We start from the raw sequence: 22,395 nt of genomic DNA, 5'->3' as shown, positions 1-22,395 counted from the left end.
TATTCGTTAGGCCACAGCTAGAATATTGTGTGCAGTTTTGGAATCCACACTAAAGGAGGAAAAGGGTGCAGAGGAGATGTACCAGAATGTTGCCTGGGCTGGAGAGTTTTACTTATGACTAGAGATTGGATAGCCTTGGATTGGTCTCCTTGGAGCAGAGGATATAGAGAGGGGGCCTGATTGAGATGTATAAAATTTATGACTGGCATTGTTAGACAGGAACAAACTTTTCCTCTTGGTGGAGGGGTCAATGATCAGGCAGAATAGATCTAAAGTAAGGGGGAAGGAGGTTTAGAGGAAATGTGAGGAAAAGTAGGAGTCTGCTCGAGACCCTCATAACATTTACAAAGTATTTCAATGTGCATTGCGATGCCAAGGCATGCAAGGCTATGGCCAAGTGCTGGGAAATGGGATTAGAATTCTCAGGTGGTTGTTCTTGACCAGTGTAAACGCAATTGCCGAAGTGCCTTTTCTGCGCGGTAGACCTCTGACTCTAATTTTACCTCAACAGTTCCTTGCTGGTGTTCCTCAATGAACTTGCATTTGCCCAAGTGACTGTTATTTGTCATTTGTGAAAACTTCCCCACCACCGAGATTAAACTGACTGGCCTGATTAAACTTGCTGGACTTGCGTTTCCACCCTTTTTTGAACAAGCGTGTAACGTTTGCGATTCTCCAGTCCTCCAGAACCCCCCCCCCCCCCCCCCCCCCCCGAGTCTAAAGATGAAGTACGGTCAGTACCGTTGCAATTTCCTTCAGTATCTTTTTTTTTTAATAAACAATTTTGTTGAGGTATTTTTGGCATATAAAGCAATGACATTGTATAGTACTGTACAAAAAGAAAAGCAAATAAGCCAATTTGTTGTCATTGACTTCTATCCTTATTAATAACCACAATGTGCAAGTGTGTTCCGTGCATTGGACAAATGACCACACAACAAGTATTTAGTATAATCGTTTATTATTGAACATAGGATTAGTTCTATACTTAATAAATTACACGCTACTACACATTAGACTATATCTAGCAGTTTAAATTACCTTTACTTAACTTCCAAGTGACGGGCTAGAAATATGCAGGTTAGATAAGGCTCTGGTTCCTCACATGTGGTGGCTGGAGGTTAGCTGGATCGCCTAGGCTGAGTGTCGTCTTCAGGTGGAGGTCACATGTCCATGAGCTTGGTTGGTCGGTGTGCTGCAATTGGTGGACAGAGCCAGTCCAAAAGAGACAGAATGTTGGTTGCGCAGTTCTTCTTATCCTCCCATCTTTTGCACTCTTTTGGGCGGTCCCAGGTAGGAATCCAGTGGATCCATAGGATTTCGATCACGCTAATCAATCCAGGTCAATTAGGGGCAAGTGCCTTGATAGCTGGGCAGGTCCTAGTTGGTCATGGCTGTTAGTGCCCAAGACACGTAGGCACTCCCAAGTAAGACAAACAGGCACCCCTGAGTCTGCCACTTATGGAAAGTTTCAATCTGAAGCCCATTGTCCCGGGAAGACCTGTGAGTGGCCTCTAGCAGGTGTGAGTTTCTGTATGAGTTGTTGTTTGCAATATACACAAGTTGTATCCTATCTGTGTCCCAACCTGACGACAATTCCCATTGTCCTTTGTGGGTGCCCATTTTAGATGGCCAAAATACCATCATAGTTGCCTTTATTGACGTTCAGGACCCTGGTCTCAGAATCAACTCATTATCCACCTTGATAAAGAATTCTATCATATTATGTCACTCATCCTCAAAGATTTTCTCACAACTAAGATTGACACCTAGTCCTTTCTCATTGCCAACACCCAGTCCAAGATATTCTGTTCCCTTGTTGGTTCCTCAACATATTGGTACAGAAGCCCATCCCATATCCACTCCAGAAATTCCTTCTCCATTGTACTGTGACTAATTTGACTCACCTAATCTATAAGCAGATTAAAGTCACCCATAATCACCGATGTTCCATTATCACATACGTCTCTGATTTCCTGCATAATATTATTCCCAACATTACCGCTGCAGTTTGGTGGTCTGCATACCACGCCTATGAATGTTTTTTTCCCCTTGATGTTTCTTAACTCAACCCAGAAAAATTGCACATCATCTGTATTAATATCTTTCCTCAATATTGTATCAATATCTTCTTTCATCAACAATGTGGGCGCAGTGGTTAGCACAGCTGCCCCATGCTGCCGAGGTCCCAGGTTCGATCCCGGCCCTGAGTCACTGTCCATGTGGAGTTTGCACATTTTCCCCATGTCTGCGTGGGTCTCTCACCCACAACCCAAAAGGGTCGGTGGATTGGCCGTGCAAAGGGGCAATCCCTTAATTGGAAAAAAAATATTGGAAACTCTAAATTTATTTAAAAAAAATTATAAACAAAAAAAAATCAACAATGCAACGCCACCACCTTTTCCTCTCTGTCTTTCCTTCCTAAAAACTGAAGAGCCCTCACCATTTAGTTCCCATCCTTGGTCACCTTGGAACCACATCTCTGTAATCTCAACTATATCATATCTATGTAATTAATTTATCCATTTTATTTTGAATGCTCCTTGCACTCGGGTACAGAACTTTAAGGCTAGCTTTTTTGACGTTCCTCATCCTGCTCCTACTATTTTTTTTACAGTGTCATTGTTTGATACAGGCCCTTGATTTCTCTGCCTATCACTTTTACTATTTTCCTTGCTGTCCATCTCTCTTGTTTCTCAGGGGCACTGCATTGAACCACCCCCACCCCCCTCCCAAATCATCCTCCATCTAACCTCATCCATCCCTCTTTTCCCCGCCCCCATACCTGGGGTAAACACAGAACCTAAACCGCACTGTAAATCTGTGCCAGTGCACAGGGGGATCAAATAGCTCTGGGACAAAGGGCAGGATGAAGAGAATGTGAGAGAGAGAGAGAGGAGAAAGGGGGAGGGAGGAGAAAGGAGGAGAAAGAGGCCCAGGGGGTGGGGAGGCAGAATTAATCCAAATTCCTGCTTATTTCCTCAGACTCTTCAAAAGGTTGTTTCTCCCCAGGATTAGAAAAGGTGCCTTGACAATTCACAGCACAGCGCAGAAAGGTGAATTATAAAGGCAGAACCCAGAAACTTTGCCAAAAGTTTTTCCCTCTCTCTCCGCGCGTTTTTCCTGTTGTTGTGAAACTGACCTGAAATCGCAGAGGATGAAGCTGAAATAGACAAATCCAGACACATCTCCCACCCCGGGATCCTAGCATTTCCCTCTGCATTCTAACCAGGCAATATTCCTGGGTTTAGGCAGATTGCAATATACTCACCAAAGCCCTGCTCTCAGCCAGAGGACGGACGGGACTCCCTCTGTCTGTCTGTCCCCACAATCTCCCTCTCTCTCTCTCAAACAAAGACAAGGCAGCTGGGAGGAAGGGGAGACTTGAGGAAGATTTGCTGATGCCCCCATCCAATGGATGCCCGGGGCCAACGCACCGTCGCCCTCCCCCCCCCCACTCTGCACGCCGCTGCCCCCTACCCCAACACCCCCACCCCTACCCCCCACACGCCCCACACAACTACCCACCCCTACCCCCCCACCCACCCCTACCCCCCCACCCCCACACCCCTACCCCCCCACCCCACCCACCCATACCCCCCACCCCTACCCCCCACCCCTACCCCCCATCCACCCCTACCCCCCACCCCACCCACCCCTACCCCCCGCCCACCACTACCCCCCACCCCTACCCCTCACCCCCACTCACCCCTCCACCCCTACCCCCCCACCCCTACCCCCCCACGCCCACTCACCCCCCAACCCCCCCACCCCTACACCCCCCCCACCCCTACCCCCCCACACCCACACCCCTGCCCCCCACCACTACCCCCCCCACCCACTACCCCACCCACTACCCCCCCCACCCCTACCCCCCCACCCCTACTCCCCACCCCCACTCACCCCCCCACAAACGCCGGGACTCTCTTTCTCTCCTCTCCCCCCCCCCCCACAAACGCCGGGACTCTCTCTCCCCCCCCCCCCCCCCCAAACGGCGGGACTCTCTCTTCCCCCCCCCCACAAACGCCGGGACTCTCTCTCTTCCCCCCCCCCCCCAAAACGCCGGGACATTCTCTCTCTCCGCCCCCCCACCACACAAACGCCGGGACTCTCTCTCTCCCCCCCCTCCAACAAACGGCGGGACTCTCTCTCCCCCCCCCCCACAAACGCCGGGGCTCTCTCTCCCCCCCCCCCACCCCCCACAAAACGCCGGGACTCTCTCTTCTCTCCCCCCCCCCCCACAAGCGCCGGGACTCTCTCTCTCCCCCCCCAAACGCCGGTACTCTCTCCCCCCCCCAAACGCCGGGACTCTCTCTCTCCCCCCCAAACGCCGGGACTCTCTCTTCTCTCCCCCCCCCCCCACAAGCGCCGGGACTCTCTCTCTCCCCCCGCAAACGGCGGGACTCTCTCTCTCCCCCCCAAACGCCGGGACTCTCTCTCTCCCCCCCAAACGCCGGGACTCTCTCCCCCCCCCAAACGCCGGGACTCTCTCTCTCCCCCCCCCAAACGCCGGGACTCTCTCTCTCCCCCCCCAAACGCCGGGACTCTCTCTCTCCCCCTCTCCCCCCCAAACGCCGTGACTCTCTTCCCCCCCCCCCCCAAACGCCGGGACTCTCTCTCTTTCCCCCCCCCCCAAACGCCAGGACTCTCTCTCTTCCCCCCCCCCCACCAAACGCCAGGACTCTCTCTCTCCACCCCCCCAAACGCCGGGACTCTCTTCCCCCCCCCCCCCCCCCTGAAACGCCGGGACTCTCCTCCCCCCCCCCCCCCCCACAAACGCCGGGACTCTCTCTCCTCCCCCCCCCACCAAACGCCGGGACTCTTTCCCCCCCCCCCCCAAACGCCGGGACTCTTTCCCCCCCCCCCCCAAACGCCGGGACTCTCTCTCCCCCCCCAAATGCCGGGACTCTCTCTCTTCCCGCCCCCCCGCCCCCCCCCCCCCCCCACAAGCGCCGGGACTCTCTCTCTCCCCCCGCAAACGGCGGGACTCCCTCTCTCTCCCCTCAAACGGCGGGACTCTCTCTCTCCCCCCCAAACGCCGGGACTCTCTCTCTCCCCCCCCAAACGCCGGGACTCTCTCTCTCCCCCCCCCAAACGCCGGTACTCTCTCTCTACCCCCCCCCCCCCCCAAACACCGGGACTCTCTCCCCCCCCCCCAAACGCCGGGACTCTCTCTCCCCCCCCCCCCCCCAAACGCCGGGACTCTCTCTCTCCCCCCCCCCCAAACGCCGGTACTCTCTCTCTCTTCTCCCCCCCCCCCCAAACGCCGGGACTCTCTTTCTCTCTCTTTCCCCCCCCCCAAAACGCCTGGACTCTCTCTCCCCCCCCCAAACGCCGGGACTTCTCCCCCCCCCCCCCCCCCCCAACGCCGGGACTATCTCTCCCCCCCCCACCAAACGCCGGGACTCTCTCTCTCTCCCCCCCCCCCCCCCCCCAAACGCCGGGACTCTCTCTTCCCCTCCCCCCCCCCCCCCAAACGCCGGGACTCCCTCCCCCCCCAAACGCCGGGACTCGCCACTTCCGCAGCGGGTGAAACTGACGCGTATCGTGTCAGTCCGCTGCTGGCCCTTTCGGGAACGGAGATTAACGGCTTAAAAGAAGACCCCGACGCCGGAGTCATCCGCACCGCTTTTGCCCGCCGGAAATGGGCGTCACGTCGGTCCACGGAAAATTTCGCCCCTTATTTGAAGGTATCCCTTCATTTAGAGAGAGTGAAGAGAAAAACTCCCTTCCACAAATCATTTATCATCCTCCATGTGAGGTCAAACATGGATTCTCTTTTGAACTTTGTAGCCCTGCTCGTGACACTGCCTCGCTGCTGGTGGCACTGCCTCGCTGCTCGTGGCACTGGCTCGCTGCTCGTGGCACTGCCTCGCTGCTCGTGACACTGCCTCGCTACTGGTGACACAGCCTCACTGCTGGTGGCACTGCCTCGCTGCTGGTAACCCTGCCTCGCTGTTGGTAACCCTGCCTCGCTGCTGGTAACCCTGCCTCGCTGCTGGTAACCCTGCCTCGCTGCTGGTGGCACTGGCTCGCTGCTGGTGGCACTGGCTCGCTGCTGGTGGCACTGGCTCGCTGCTGGTGGCACTGGCTCGCTGCTGGTGGCACTGGCTCGCTGCTGGTGACACAGCCTCGCTGCTGGTGACACAGCCTCGCTGCTGGTGACACAGCCTCGCTGCTGGTGACACAGCCTCGCAGCTCTTGACACAGCCTCGCAGCTCTTGACACTGCCTCGCAGCTCTTGACACTGCCTCGCAGCTCTTGACACTGCCTCGCAGCTCTTGACACTGCCTCGCAGCTCTTCCCACTGCCTCGCAGCGCTTGACAATGCCTTGCAGCTCTTGACGCTGCTCGTGACACAGCCTCGCTGCTCGTGACACTGCTTCGCTGCTCGTGACACAGCCTCGCTGCTCGTGGCACAGCCTCGCAGCTCGTGACACTGCCTTGCTGCTGGTGGCACTGCCTCGCCGCTCATGGCAGTGCCTCGCTGCTCATGGCACTGCCTCGCTGCTCGTGGCACTGCCTTGCTGCTGGTGGCACTGCCTCACTGCTGGTGGCACAGCCTCGCAGCTCGTGACACTGCCTTGCTGCTGGTGGCACTGCCTCACTGCTGGTGGCACTGCCTCGCTGCTGGTGACACTGCCTCGCTGCTCGTGGCACTACCTCGCTGCTCGTGGCACTGCCTCGCTGCTCGTGACACAGCCTCGCTGCTGGTGGCACTGCCTCGCTGCTGTAACCCTGCCTCGCTGCTCGTGGCACTGCCGCACTGCTCGTGGCACTGCCTCGCTGCTCGTGGCACAGCCTCGCAGCTCGTGACACTGCCTCGCTGCTGGTGGCACTGCCTTGCTGCTGGTGGCACTGCCTCGCTGCTCGTGACACTGCCTCGCTGCTGGTGACACTGCCTCGTTGCTGGTAGCACTGCCTCGCTGCTGGTAGCACTGCCTCACTGCTGGTGGCACAGCCTCGCTGCTGGTAGCACTGCCTCGCTGCTGGTAGCACTGCCTCGCTGCTGGTGGCACTGCCTCGCTGCTGGTGGCACTGCCTCGCTGCTGGTGGCACAGCCTCGCTGCTGGTAGCACTGCCTCGCTGCTGGTAGCACTGCCTCGCTGCTGGTGGCACTGCCTCGCTGCTGGTAGCACTGCCTCGCTGCTGGTGACCCTGCCTCGCTGCTGGTGACACTGCCTCGCTGCTGGTAGCACTGCCTCACTGCTGGTGGCACAGCCTCGCTGCTGGTAGCACTGCCTCGCTGCTGGTAGCACTGCCTCGCTGCTGGTGGCACTGCCTCGCTGCTGGTAGCACTGCCTCGCTGCTGGTGACCCTGCCTCGCTGCTGGTGGCACTGCCTCGCTTCTGGTGATACTGCCTCGCTGCTCGTGACAAATTCCTCGCTGCTCATGACCCTGCCTTGTGACAGTGCCTCGCAGCTCGTGACACTGCCTCACTGCTCATGACACTGCCTCGCTGCTCGTGACACTGCCTCACTGCTCATGCCAAATTCCTCTCTGCTCATGACCTTGCCTTGTGACACTGCCTCGCAACTCGTGACACTGCCTCGCAGCTCGTGACACTGCCTCTCTGCTCATGACACTGCCTCGCTGCTCGTGACAAATTCCTCGCTGCTCATGACCTTGCCTTGTGTCAGTGCCTCGCAGCTCGTGTCAGTGCCTCGCAGCTCCTGTCAGTGCCTCACAGCTCGTGTCAGTATCTCGCTGCTGGTTTCACTGCCTCGCAGCTCGTATCACTGCCTCGCTGCTGGTGACACAGCCTCGCAGCTCGTATCACTGCCTCGCTGCTGGTGGCACAGCCTCGCTGCTGGTGACACAGCCTCGCAGCTCGTGTCAGTGCCTCGCTGCTGGTGACACAGCCTCGCTGCTGGTGACCCTGCCTCGCTGCTGGTGACACAGCCTCGCTGCTGGTGACACAGCCTCGCAGCTCTTGACACTGCCTCGCTGCTGGTGGCACAGCCTCGCTGCTGGTAGCACTGCCTCGCTGCTGGTGACCCTGCCTCGCTGCTGGTGGCACTGCCTCGCTGCTGGTGGCACTGCCTCGCTGCTGGTAGCACTGGCTCGCTGCTGGTGACACAGCCTCGCTGCTGGTGACCCTGCCTCGCTGCTGGTGGCACTGCCTCGCTGCAGGTGGCACTGGCTCGCTGCTGGTGACACAGCCTCGCTGCTGGTGACCCTGCCTCGCTGCTGGTGGCACTGCCTCGCTGCTGGTGGCACTGGCTCGCTGCTGGTGACACAGCCTCGCTGCTGGTGACACTGCCTCGCAGCTCTTGACACAGCTTCGCTGCTGGTGGCACAGCCTCGCTGCTGGTGGCACTGCCTCGCTGCTGGTAGCACTGCCTCGCTGCTGGTAGCACTGCCTCGCTGCTGGTGACCCTGCCTCGCTGCTGGTGGCACTGCCTCGCTGCTGGTAGCACTGCCTCGCTGCTGGTGGCACTGCCTCGCTGCTGGTAGCACTGCCTCGCTGCTGGTGGCACTGCCTCGCTGCTGGTGGCACTGCCTCGCTGCTGGTAGCACTGCCTCGCTGCTGGTGACCCTGCCTCGCTGCTGGTGGCACTGCCTCGCTGCTGGTGGCACAGCCTCGCTGCTGGTAGCACTGCCTCGCTGCTGGTGGCACTGCCTCGCTGCTGGTAGCACTGCCTCGCTGCTCGTGACAAATTCCTCGCTGCTCATGACCCTGCCTTGTGACAGTGCCTCGCAGCTCGTGACACTGCCTCGCTGCTGGTAGCACTGCCTCGCTGCTGGTGGCACTGCCTCGCTGCTGGTAGCACTGCCTCGCTGCTGGTGGCACTGCCTCGCTGCTGGTGGCACTGCCGCACTGCTCGTGGCACTGCCTCGCTGCTGGTGACCCTGCCTCGCTGCTGGTGACACTGCCTCGCTGCTCGTGACAAATTCCTCGCTGCTCATGACCTTGCCTTGTGTCAGTGCCTCGCAGCTCGTGACAGTGCCTCGCAGCTCCTGTCAGTGCCTCACAGCTCGTGTCAGTATCTCGCTGCTGGTTTCACTGCCTCGCAGCTCGTATCACTGCCTCGCTGCTGGTGACACAGCCTCGCTGCTGGTGACACAGCCTCGCTGCTGGTGACACAGCCTCGCTGCTGGTGACACTGCCTCGCTGCTCTTGACACAGCTTCGCTGCTGGTGACACAGCCTCGCAGCTCGTGTCACTGCTTTGCTGCTCGTGGCACTGCCTCGCTGCTGGTGGCACTGCCTCGCTGCTGGTGACACAGCCTCGCAGCTCTTGACGCTGCTCGTGATACAGCCTCGCTGCTCGTGTCACTGCTTTGCTGCTCGTGGCACTGCCTCGCTGCTGGTGGCACTGCCTCGCTGCTGGTGACACTGCCTCACTGCTCGTGACAAATTCCTCACTGCTCATTACCCTGCCTTGTGACAGTGCCTCGCAGCTCGTGACACTGCCTCGCTGCTGGTGACACTACCTCGCAGCTCGTTTCACTGCCTCGCAGCTCGTATCACTGCCTCGCAGCTCGTGTCAGTGCCTCGCTGCTGGTGACACAGCCTCGCAGCTCGTTTCACTGCTTCGGAGCTCGTATCACTGCCTCGCAGCTCGTGACACTGCCTCGCTGCTGGTGGCACTGCATCGCTGCTGGTGACACAGCCTCGCTGCTGGTGACACTGCCTCGCTGCTGGTGGCACAGCCTCGCTGCTGGTAGCACTGCCGCACTGCTCGTGGCACTGCCTCGCTGCTGGTGGCACAGCCTCGCTGCTGGTGGCACTGCCTCGCTGCTGGTGGCACTGCCTCGCTGCTGGTGGCACAGCCTCGCTGCTGGTAGCACTGCCTCGCTGCTGGTGACACTCTCGTAGCTCGTGACAGTGCCTCGCAGCTCGTGTCAGTGCCTCGCTGCTGGTGACACTGCCTCGCTGCTGGTGACCCTGCCTCGCTGCTGGTGACACTGCCTCGCTGCTGGTGACACTGCCTCGCTGCTGGTGACACTGCCTCGCTGCTGGTGACACTGCCTCGCAGCTCTTGACACAGCTTCGCTGCTGGTGACCCTGCCTCGCTGCTGGTAGCACTGCCTCGCTGCTGGTAGCACTGCCTCGCTGCTGGTGGCACTGCCTCGCTGCTGGTGACACAGCCTCGCAGCTCTTGACGCTGCTCGTGATATAGCCTCGCTGCTCGTGTCACTGCTTTGCTGCTGGTGGCACTGCCTCGCTGCTGGTGACACTGCCTCACTGCTCGTGACAAATTCCTCGCTGCTCATTACCCTGCCTTGTGACAGTGCCTCGCAGCTCGTGACACTGCCTCGCTGCTCATTACCCTGCCTTGTGACAGTGCCTCGCAGCTCGTGACACTGCCTCGCAGCTCGTGTCAGTGCCTCACAGCTCGTGTCAGTGCCTCGCTGCTGGTGACACTACCTCGCAGCTCGTTTCACTGCCTCGCAGCTCGTATCACTGCCTCGCAGCTCGTGACAGTGCCTCGCAGCTCGTGTCAGTGCCTCGCTGCTGGTGACACAGGCTCGCAGCTCGTTTCACTGCTTCGCAGCTCGTATCACTGCCTCGCAGCTCGTATCACTGCCTCGCAGCTCGTGACCGTGCATCGCTGCTGGTGACACAGCCTCGCTGCTCGTGACACAGCCTCGCTGCTGGTGGCACTGCCTCGCTGCTGGTGGCACTGCCTCGCTGCTGGTGGCACTGCCTCGCTGCTGGTGACACTCTCGTAGCTCGTGACACTGCCTCGCAGCTCTTGACACTGCCTTGTGGCCTCGCCCCTCGTGGGCCTGCTGCCTCGCCTCTCGTGGGCCCGCTGCCTCGCCCTCGTGGGCCCGCTGCCTCGCCCTCGTGGGCCCGCTACCTCGCCCCTCGTGGGCCCGCTGCCTCGCCCCTCGTGGGCCCGCTGCCTCGCCCCTCGTGGGCCCGCTGCCTCGGCCCCTCGTGGGCCCGCTGCCTCGGCCCCTCGTGGGCCCGCTGCCTCGGCCCCTCGTGGGCCCGCTGCCTCGGCCCCTCGTGGGCCCGCTGCCTCGGCCCCTCGTGGGCCCGCTGCCTCGGCCCCTCGTGGGCCCGCTGCCTCGGCTCCTTGTGACCCTGCTGCCTCGGCTCCTCATGACCCATCGTCTTTACACTGTCGCCTTTGTTTCCCCGCTGTTTAGGCCAATTGGTTGAACATGAATCAGGGCTAAGATTTTTGATATAATAATCAGGGATAAAATGAAGTTTGGAAGCCTAGTATTTAACTGGGGAAAGCCAGCATGGGTTTTTAAAGGAAGATCATGCCAACGAAAGCAAACTTTATTTGCTAATTGGATGTGAGTGTAACTCTCAAAGCCAGCATTTGTGCCACTCCCTAATTGCCCTTACTAAGACAGGGTAGACCATTTCAGATAGTTGTTGGGAGTCAAACACATTTCTATCCTAATTTCTAGAAATAATTGCTTCCTGTGATCCACCTGTCACGTGCATCAGATCTGTTTTTACTCTTTTCTACCTGATGCTGACTGCCTACTCTAGCTAGTGTACAGTAAGAAGTCTTACAACACCAGATTAAAGTCCAACAGATTTGTTTCAAACACGAGCTTTCGGAGCACTGCTCCTTCCTCAGGTGAATGAATGAGCCTGAGGAATGAGCCTGAGGAATGAGCCTGAGGGAAGGAGTAGTGCTCCGAAAGCTAGTGTTTGAAACAAACCTGTTGGCCTTTAACCTGGTGTTGTAAGACATCTTACTGTGCTCACCCCAGTCCAACGCCGGCATCTCCACATCATAGCTAGTGTACAATAGTATTTGTTGTTTGAAGCATGCAACATCCTCCAGTTTGCCAGCTTTGTGAATACAGCTCTTTTTCTTCGCAGTACAAGCAGACATCTGACCAACCTCTAAGAATTTGTGATCAGAATTTATAATTCTATTCTACAATGTTATAATCATCAAGAAGCTAGAGGATAAACAACGCTCATGAAGATCTTAATGGAAATTGGGAGTGTGGTAAATAGCAAGGAGGAATGCTTTGCATTACAGGATGATCTAGACGGGCTGGTCAGATGGACAGAACAGTGGCAGGTGGAATTTAATCATGACAAATGTGAGGTGATGCATTTTGGGAGGCATAACAAGGCAAGGGAATACACAATGAATGGTAGGGTGCTAGGAAGTAAGGTCGGGTACTAGGAAGTGCAAAGGACCAGAGGGATCTTGGGGTGCATGTCCAAAGATCCCTGAAGGCAGCAGGATAGGTAGACAAGATGGTGAAGAAGACATATGGGATACTTACCTCGATTAACCAAGGCATAAAATATAAGAGGAGGAAGGTTAAGTTGGAGCTATATAAAACCCGGTTTTGGCCCCAGGTAAAGTACTATGTGCAGTTCTGGTCATCACGCTACAGTTAAGATGTGATTGCACTGGAAAAGGTGCAGAGGAGATTCACCAGGATGTTGCCTGCCTGGAACGTTTCAGCTAAGATCAAGGGTAAGATCAGGTGTAATGACTGTTCTTGTCAGTTTGGATTTGGTATGTAGCTCTTGTGAGGACCACGAGTTGGATTCAGTTTGAGTTTGATTTGATTTGAATTTTGGAGCAAGAAAGGGGATGAATTCGGAGTTTGCCTCTGTCTGGTCTGCACTTTGGCTTTGTAACTCTGAGAAAGGAATTTTTTTTTTTAAATTAAAAAGAGTCTGGTTAGGCTGGGTTTGTTTTCCTTATGTTTTAAGAAAGTTCTAAAAGAACTATTCTGTCTAATTCCACCTTCCAGCTCTTGGTCTGGAACCCTGTAGGTAACAGCGCCTCAAGCACAAATCTGGAGTTCTTGAATAATAAGGGGATTTCTCGATTAATATGGGGAAAAGGCAGGGGGCTGGTGATGAGGTACATACCAGCCATGATCGAATGGCGGAGCAGACTCGATGGGCCGAATGGCCTAATTCTGCTCCTATATCTTATGGTCTTGGAGCAGAGAAGGTTGAGGGGGGGACCTAATTGTGGTGTACAAAATTATGAGGGGCATAAATAGGGTAGACAGGAAGAAACCTTTACCGTTAGTGGAGGGGTCAGTAACCAGGGGCATAGATTTGAGGTAAGTGGCAGGAGATTTATAGGGGATTTAAGGAAAAGCTTTTTGACCCAGAGGGTGGTGGGAATGTGGGAACCGCTCCCTGAAAGGGTGGTAGAGGCGGAAACCCTCACAACATTTAAAAAGCACTTGGATGAGCACTTGAAATTCCACAGCCTACAAGGCTACGGACCAAGTGCTGGAGAATAGGATTAGAATAGCTTTATAGCCGGCACAAACATGATGGGGCAAAAGGCCTCTTTCCATGCTGTAAAACCCGATGACTCTGATTTCTTTTTCTAGGAGCATTATCCTTCAAGCAGAAGGAAAGCAGGAGTCTGAAGAGGTATTAAGTTAAAGTATATTCTGGAAATTTTTTTTGCTTGACATTGATTTCAGTAAGAATTGTCATAACTTTTTTGTTTGTTTCTTACTTTCTTAGTGGATTTGCACCATCAACAATATTTCCAGGCAGATCTACCTCACTGACAATCCCGAGGTAGGTTCTGTTGTTGTATTGATGTTGCTGTATTTTACTTTAAATGCCGGCATTTAAAGGTTGATCCATTAGCAAACTATTGCTCTTGTGTGTTAGGCTATTGCAATCAGACTGAACCAGACAGCAGTGGACGCAGTAACACCTATGTCCACATTTCAGAAGAAACATGAAAGCTTTCGTCCTGAGAGGTAAGAAGTGAAGTACAATGAGTTGATTTTGAGGTATCTGATGGTGATAATGCACAGCAACCATTTGCAAGCAGATACAGTGTCTGGATCATTCAAAACTTCACATCCATATTATGGCATAGAATTAATTATCTGCTGCATTTCTGTGCGAAAAAGATGTTTTGTGCACAGCAAGGTTCCACAAAGTATAGTGAGGAGTTTTACAAATTACTGTCAGCAGCCACTTCCCTGAATCAACTTGCATGGTGGAAATTCGGAGAGCCAAACTGGCTGAAACAGAGAACCTTACACCTTACCTCAGGTGCCTTCTGACAGACGGATCGAACAATTGTTTTTACCTGATTCACTCTGTTGTAAATTTGGAATACTGACGTGAAAAATTAATTTCTCACCAAATAGCATATATTTATTTAAATTATGTGTATTCTCCTTGGATTCAAGTTTCTAATGGATTGATTCAAGAATTCAATAAAGGTTAAATTGAGACAATTATATTTTAGCCCGGCTTCTGATGCACTCTTCCTTCAAACATGGCTCCCCACTAGGTGTGGATTATGTATGTATGTATTTAAAACAATTTTGTACTGATAGAATCTATTATTTTTAGCCCATTTGAAATGCCGTTTCGAACATGTCATTCTTCCATTTGCTGTGTTGTTGCCCTATTGAGACACTTAGGCAAGTTCACTTTAAGTGGCACCTCTTCGCCCAGGTTAAACCCAGTTAAAAAGAAACACTAGCGTCAATTCTCCCCTTTTCAGGCTAAGTGCTCCTGTCAGCAGCGAATCGGGAGTGGATCCGGCTGGTGGGGAATCAAGGTGGATCCCTATGGCGGGGGTGGTTTGTGAGTGGATAGATCTGAGGGGGATCAGGAGTGGATCCCTCCAATGGGGGATTGTGAGTGGATTCCTCTCGTGCAGTGGGTCGGGAGTGGATTCCCTTTTGGTGGGGATCAGGAATGGATCCTCTGGCAGGGGATCAAGAGTGTATCCCTCTGGTGGGGGTCAGGAGTGGACCCCACTGTCGGGGGTTGGGGGTTGAACCCTCTGACGGTGGGAAATTGGATCCCCCTGGCAGGGACATAGCGTGGATTCCTCTGGCAGGGGATCAAATTGGCTCATGCTGGGGCCGGGAGTGGGTCCCACTGTCGGGACCCCTGAGTGGATCCCACTGGCAGGACCCCTGAGTGGATTCTACTGGTAGGGACCATGAGTGGATCCCACTGGCAGGACCCCTGAGTGGATTCTACTGGCAGGGACCATGAGTGGATTTCACTGACGTGGTCTGTGACTGGATTCCACTGACGTGGTCTGTGAGTGGATTCCACTGACGTGGTCTGTGAGTGGATTCCACTGACGTGGTCTGTGAGTGGATTCCACTGACGTGGTCTGTGAGTGGATTCACTGACGTGGTCTGTGAGTGGATTCCACTGGCAGGATCCGTGAGTGGATTCCACAGGCAGGACCCCTGAGCGGATTCCACAGGCAGGACCCCTGAGCGGATTCCACAGGCAGGACCCCTGAGCGGATTCCACAGGCAGGACCCGTGACTGAATCTCAAAAGGCAGGACATATGAGTGGATCCCACTGATGGTGAATCGTGAGTGGATTCCACATGTGGGGAATCGTGAGTGGATTCCACATGTGGGGAATCGTAAGTGGGTCTCACTGGTGACGAACCGGGAGTGGATCCCGCTGGCACTAGTAGCAAAGCTGACGTGCCATTCAATGGCACTTAAAAATGTTCTCTCCGGATCAGGCTTTATGTTGGACCTGTGAGGGATTGGGCCTAAACTCACTAACAGGTCCTCTCAGAACAAAGTTGCAAATGTCTGGCAAGGCACCCCTCCCTCCCCAACCAATGGCAAGGGACCCAGCCACCATCCCTTTCAGCACCCCACCACCCCATCCGTCAGTCCCCACCCCTTGGCAGTGCCAGCCTGGCACCTTGTCTGAGTGCTGTCCCCACATCTGGGCTGGGATTCTCCCCTACCCGGCGGGGCGGGGGGTCCCGGCGTAGCGGAGTGGCACCAACCACTCCGGCGTCGGGCCTCCCCAAAGGTGCGGAATTCTTTGACGCCCGGTGCCGGGGCTGGCCGAAAGGCCTTTGCCGGTTCGCGCATGCGGCGGTGCGTCAGCTGCCGCTGACGTCACCACCGGCACATGCGTGCTGGGGATTCTGTTCCGCCTCCGCCATGGTGGAGGTCGTGGCGGCGGCGGAAGAAAAAGAGTGCCCCCCACGGCACTGGCCCGCCCGCCGATCGGTGGGCCCCGCACCATGGGGGCACCCCCCGGGATCCGATCATCCCGCAGGGACCCCGGGGGCCTGCTCGCGCCGCCAATCCCGCCGCCACCAGAGGTGGTTGAAACCACGGCAGCGGGAGAGGCCTCTCAGCCAGGCCGGAGAATCGCCGCAGGGGGCTCGCCGATTGGCGCAGAGGGCATACCGTTTGGCGGGGCGTGATTCCCGCCCCCGCCAATTCCCGGGTAGCGGAGAATTTCTGCCACGGCGGGGGCGGGATTTTCGCCTTCGCCCCTGGTCTTTCTTGGAAGCTCTTCAGAAAGAAAGAGCTTCTTTAAAAAAACTTTGTTTAGACAGAACAACTTCAGACATAATAGACCCCTGTTGAGCTATATAAATAAACAACAGTAGTCCTTCCTTTAAAATTGTATAGAGCAAGAGGATTTTAAAAGGTAAAGGTCCATGAAATTGAATGTCGACAATGCAGTTCAAAGCTTTTGGGCTTCTACGTATGCACAGAGGCTTGAAAAAGTTAAAGGGCAATGGATTTGACTGGGAAAAACACTTCAAAAGGTTTCCACCACGTTACCTTCATCTTATGGAACTTTGAATTTGACGTATTTTGAACTTGACATAAATATTTTGAAGGCTACCTGCGGGACAACCACCCAAGTCCCTCTGATCCCTACCTCCCCTGAAGGAACCCCCCTCAACACTCGAGGCAAGTATAGAAAGGATACTTGCCCCTTTTCCCCATCTCAGAGTGTAAGCCACCAGGACCCCATTTCTCAGGACTTGCACCAGTAAGACTCCAGGCTGGGGGAGCTGGAGATCCTAGAAAGCCAGTGAATTGGCTTCGTGCCTGATAATATCCAAATCAGGTTTCATGAGGTGCTAGCATGTTCCCGCCGGGTCTTGACGGGAGCCTCCTCTGGGCCGGTTGGGAGACTTGCAACAGGATTGATACCAGACATCAATCCCGTTTCTGGCCTCATGCCCAATTCATCGGGCCATCGTTATTTCCGCCACTGGCTCGTGGCCCCGGAACACATGGTTATTTATTGACCAATCCAAACTGTAGCATTTTTATTTCAATTGTAACTTCTGAACATAAATTCAGAGCATGTTTCCAGCCAGTGCTACTGCAGAATGACCAGGAGATTCCATCTCATCAGCACTAACACTGGTGACATATTCTACCTGCTGCCCCGAACAACTTTTGCTGAAAAATCCTGAGAATGCTGATTATAAATTTAAAAATACAATAAAATAATAAAATATTGTGATCTATTGTGCCAAAAAAGTGTTATTTTCTGCTGCTTGTTCACTGTTATTCTCTGTTCATTACAGAGTTGAGCATGAGTGTCCTGAAGCTGCGAACAGTGAGAAATGTTTGACAGAAGCCCCAGAATCTGCAGATCCACTAGTAATCCCTGGAACTCCAATTCAGTTTGACCTGTGTGCAACAAGTGATGACTTCGATCAGAACAAGCCTGTCAGCAGGTCTGTGTATTCAGGGTTTTCAAAATGAGAATGTAAATTCAAGCCAGCTTCTGAATCTCGGGAACTACATCTGCACACTTTAATCTTTCAGACGCACAAACCCATTTGGAGAATCAGACCGTGACCAAGCTGCCACTTCAGAGGGTAAGAAACATTATAGATGAAGGGGGGAATTGTTATTTGTTTCAGAAAATAAGTATATAAAAGGTATTTTAAAATATATAAAGAGTAAGAGGATAATGAAGGAAAGTGCAGGATCGATTAACAATCAAAAAGGTAATTTGGTATAATGGTACAAGATGCAGGTGCTTCTTGATGAATACTTTGCATTTACTTTAGTCTAAAAGACCAGGACAAAACAAATATTGCAGTTGAGGAGGGTTAAGCATCGTGAGAGAGGAAATATTAAGATGTTTAGCTTCCTTGTAAGTGGAGAAACCCCTAGATGAAATGTAGTCCAGGCTGCTAAGAGAAGCAGGGGAGGAAATAGTTGAAGCTCTGACCATCCGTTTCCAGTTCTCTCTTGCCACAGGTGTGGTTCCAAAGAACTTGGAGATATTTTAAAGCTGTGCCATTATTTAAAAGTGACAGAGGGGAGAACCTGAGTAATTACGAGCCAGTCATTGTTACCTCAGTGATAGGAAATCTATTGGAAACAAAATCTTGAGTAATAGATTCTCATTTAGAGAGGCCTGCATGGATTTGTTAAAGAAAGGTCTTACTTGACGAACTTGATAGAATATTCTGAGTAGGTAACCTGGGTAACATGTTTGCTGTAGCGCACATGGATTTTAGTAAGCTTTTAACAAGGTTCCACAATGGTGAACTGATCAGAAAATTAAAAGCTCCTGAGATCTGAGGGAAAGTGGCAAGATGGATTCCACACTGGCTCAGTGACATGAAGCATATGATAATGGTTGAATATTTTTGTGAGTGGAAGGCTGTTTGAGTGGGATTCTGCAGTGCTCAATATTAGGACCCTTGCTGTTCATACATCAAGACATACACTTAAATGTAGGGGGTCGCGTTTAAGAAGTTTGCAAATGTTAGGAAAATTGACCTAGTGGTTGATGGTGAGGAAGAAAACTAAACTGTGCGAAGATATCAATGGATTTGTTAGCTGGGCAAATGGCATTCAATCTGGAGAAATACAAGGACAAACAATGCAGGTTGTCAGTGGAAACAAATATAGATTGTAAGAGTTTGAATGAGCGCCGGAAAATCAACATGAATCTGAGAAATATAGAGGACCAGAGAGGCCTTGGTATACATGTCCATAGTGTGGAAGATAGCAGGACAGTTATGTAGGAACATTTCCAAGGCCTGAGTATTGAGCTAGCTTTTATGTGGGGTTCCTCCCTCTTAGGTACAGCTCAGCTGAACACACACATCTGCAGACACACGTCAGCCCGGTTAAGACGGCTTTATTATTCCAAGTTTGGTCCATGTACATAGAATAGAGATCTGGATAAATGCCAAAATCACTCTGTCTGACACTGGTACAAACACACCAATTATAGAGTTTTCCAAAAATCTGTAGCTCACCCCAGTTGGACTTGATCCAATCCTTGAAGCTGTCATTCTTATATTGACCAGTAACATTTACTCTAAGCAAAATAATGACTGTGATCAGCTCATGATTTAACCCTATCCTGCCACCTGTTGTTTACTGGGATACTGTGTCCATTATAAAATTGTTTTTGTCCATTCCCATCCTACATGTCACGGTCAGTTCCTGCCCACCCCATTGTTCATCTAGGGGCAGGAAGTCAAAGTTGGCCGCCCTGGTGGGGTGGGGGGGCCTTCCAGCTCGGCCAGGGTTCCGATCGGGGGCCATCGATCGGCGGGTGCGCGCATTCTTTGGGGGGGGGGGGGGGAGATATTGTTGGGGCTGGCTTGCTGCGTGCACCTGCCATGTTGCACGCGGACCCGCGGCCAGAGGTGGAGGGCCCTGTATCGACAGCCGGAGCTTAGCGGAGCACTCCGGCGCCCTTCTGAGCCCCAACAGGTAAGTGAATCGCTTGGCCAAGGGGCCCGTTGACGCCGGCGTGAAACACTCTGGTGTTTACGCCGCCGTTTCGGAGAATCCCGCCCCCTTTCACTCTGGCATTTGTTTCAAGCTTCTGCATTACAAAAAAACTCTGCAGATGCAGGGAATCAGAAATAAAGAACAGAAAATGCTGGGAAACTTAGCAGGGTAGGCAGCATCGGTGAAGCGAAATAGTTAACATTAACTCTGGTTCTCTCTCTACAAATGCTGCCTGACCAGCTGAGTTTTCCAACATTTTCTGTTTAAATTTGATCAGTAACCTTTCCTTATTAGTACTTTTCCTGTAATGTTATTTACATAACATTCGATGATTATACCTTCTGCCTTGGGAAAGCGGGAGGCATTATCAAAGACCCCTCCGACTGGGTTATTCTATTTTCCGACCTCTTCCATCAGGCAGATGATACAAATGTCTGAGAACACGCACTAACGATTCAAAAACAGCTTCTTCCCTGCTGTTACCAGATTCATGAATAGCCCTCCATGGACTGAACTGATCTCTTTACGCATCTTCTTTATTGTTTCAGCACTATACTCCGTATGTTTCACCCAATGTCTATGTATTTAGAACATAAGAACATACAGTGCAGAAGGAGGCCATTCGGCCCATCGAGTTTACACCGACCCACTTAAGCCCTCGCTTCCACCCTAGCCCCGTAACCCAATAACTCCTCCTAACATTTTTGGTCACTAAGGGCAATTTATCATGGCCAATCCACCTAACCTGCACTTCTTTGGACTATGGGAGGAAACCGGAGCACCCGGAGGAAACCCACGCAGACACCGGGAGAACGTGCAGACTCCGCACAGACAGTGACCCAGCGGGGAATCGAACCTGGGACCATGGTGCTGTGAAGGCACAGTGCTAGGCACTTGTGTTACCGTGTTGCCCTATGCTACCGTGCTGCCCTGTGTATTACATTGTGTATTTATCATGCATGGAACGATCTACCTGGTCTGTATGTAGAATAATACTTTTCACTGTACCTCAGTACACATGACAATAAATCTAAATCAAATCAAATCTTCAACAAGCTGCTTGTACAGAATGTCATGAAGTATTTGACCAATAGAATGCCATATCCACTACCTCCATAACAGCCAGTGTTTAAGCATCTAAATTAGTTTTAGTAACCTGTTATATTTTCTTTGCATTCCAACCTACAATAGCGTACAATAGGCACAAAGAACTAAACACTACAGATAACTAGACTAGTATCATAGATTATGATAGAATTTACAGTGCAGAAGGAGGCCATTCGGCCCATCGAGTCTGTACCGGCTCTTGGAAAGAGCACCCTACCCAAGGTCAACACCTCCACTCTATCCCCATAACCCAGTAACCCCACCCAACACTAATGGCAATTTTGGACACTGAGGGCAATTTATCGGGCCAATCCACCTAACCTGCACATTTTTGGACTGTGGGAGGAAACCGGAGCACCCAGAGGAAACCCACGCATACACGGGGAGGATGTGCAGACTCCGCACAGACAGTGACCCAAGCTGGAATCGAACCTGGGACCCTGGAGCAATTGTGCTATTCACAATGCTACCGTGCTGCCAAGTATGTGACAGAGCCTACTAGAAAACAGGCAATTCTGGAATTGGTGATGTTCAATGAGGCAGACTTGATTAGGGAACTTGAGGTGAAGGAACCCTTGGGGAGCAGTGACCACAATATAAGACCATAAGACATAGGAGCAGAATTAGGCCACTTGGCCCATCGAGTCTGCTCCACCATTCAATCATGGCTGATATTTTCTCATCCCCATAACCCCTAATCCCATTATTAATCAAGAACCTATCTATCTCTGTCTTAAAGGCACTCGGTGAATTGGCCTCCACAGCCTTCTGCGGGAAAGAGTTCCACAGATTCACCACCCTCTGGCTGAAAAAAATCCTCCTCATCTCTGTATGATAGAATTTACCCTGCAGTTTGAGAGGGAGAAGCTGCAATCAGATGTAACGGTATTACAATTAAATAAGGGTAACGACAAAGACATGAGGGAGGAGCTAGCCAGAGTTGATTGGAAAAGGAGCCGAGCAGGGAACACAGTGGAACAGCAATGGCAGGAGTTTTGGGGGGTTATTTGGGAGGCACAACAGAAATTCATCCCAAGGAGGAGGAAACATTCTAAAGGGAGGACAAGGCATCCAAAGCTGATGAGGGAAGTCGAGGACAGCATAAAAGCTAAAGAAAAAGCATACAAAGTGGCGATGATTAGTGGGAAGCCAGAGGATTGGGAAGCCTTTAAAAGGGAGCAGAGGACAACTAAAAAAAGCAATGAGGGAGGAAGATGAAATATGAGTGCAAGCTAGCTAGCAATATAAAGGAAGATAGGAAGAGATTTTCCAATATATAAAAGGTAAGAGAGAGGCAAAAATCGACAGTGGACCACTGGATAATGTGGCTGGAGAAGTAATAATGGGAAACAAAGAAATGGCAGACGAGCTGAATAGTTACTTTGCATCAGTCTTCACGGTGGAAGACACCATTGGGATGCCAGGGCTCCAGGGGGCAGAGGTGAGTGCAGTGACCATTACTAAGGAGAAGGTTCTGGGGAAACTGAAAGGTCTGAAGATGGATAAATAACCTATAAATGGACTATACTCCAGGGTTCTAAAAGAGATAGCTCAGGTGATTGTGGAGGCATTGGTGGTGATCTTTCAGGAATCACTGGAGGGAGGGAGGGTCCCAGAGGACTGGAAAGTGGCTGATGTAACACCCCTGTTGAAGAAGAGGGAGGCAGAAGACTGAAAATTACAGGCCGGTTAGCCTGACTTTGGTCATTGGTAGATTTCAGAACCCATTATTAAAGATGAGATTGCGGAGTACTTGGAAGTGCATGATAAAATAGGACTGAGTCAGCACGGCTTTGTCAAGGGGAGGTCATGTCTAACAAATCTATTAG

General features: G+C 52.8%; 1 protein-coding gene across 1 annotated transcript in view; it reads left to right on the top strand.

The window, feature by feature from the left end:
• appl2 (adaptor protein, phosphotyrosine interaction, PH domain and leucine zipper containing 2) overlaps positions 1–22,395 on the top strand; it is a 170,492-nt gene that overhangs the window by 107,095 nt on the left and 41,002 nt on the right. Inside the window, exons 11-15 of the mRNA XM_038810881.1 lie at positions 13,303–13,345; positions 13,442–13,498; positions 13,595–13,686; positions 17,278–17,430; positions 17,522–17,574. Of these exons, the coding sequence (XP_038666809.1) occupies positions 13,303–13,345; positions 13,442–13,498; positions 13,595–13,686; positions 17,278–17,430; positions 17,522–17,574 (398 nt within the window). The remainder of the gene's footprint in view (positions 1–13,302; positions 13,346–13,441; positions 13,499–13,594; positions 13,687–17,277; positions 17,431–17,521; positions 17,575–22,395) is intronic.

The sequence above is a fragment of the Scyliorhinus canicula genome, chromosome 11, assembly GCF_902713615.1.
Source record: "Scyliorhinus canicula chromosome 11, sScyCan1.1, whole genome shotgun sequence".
NCBI lineage: Eukaryota > Metazoa > Chordata > Chondrichthyes > Carcharhiniformes > Scyliorhinidae > Scyliorhinus > Scyliorhinus canicula.
This window is presented reverse-complemented; position numbering and strand designations above follow the sequence as displayed.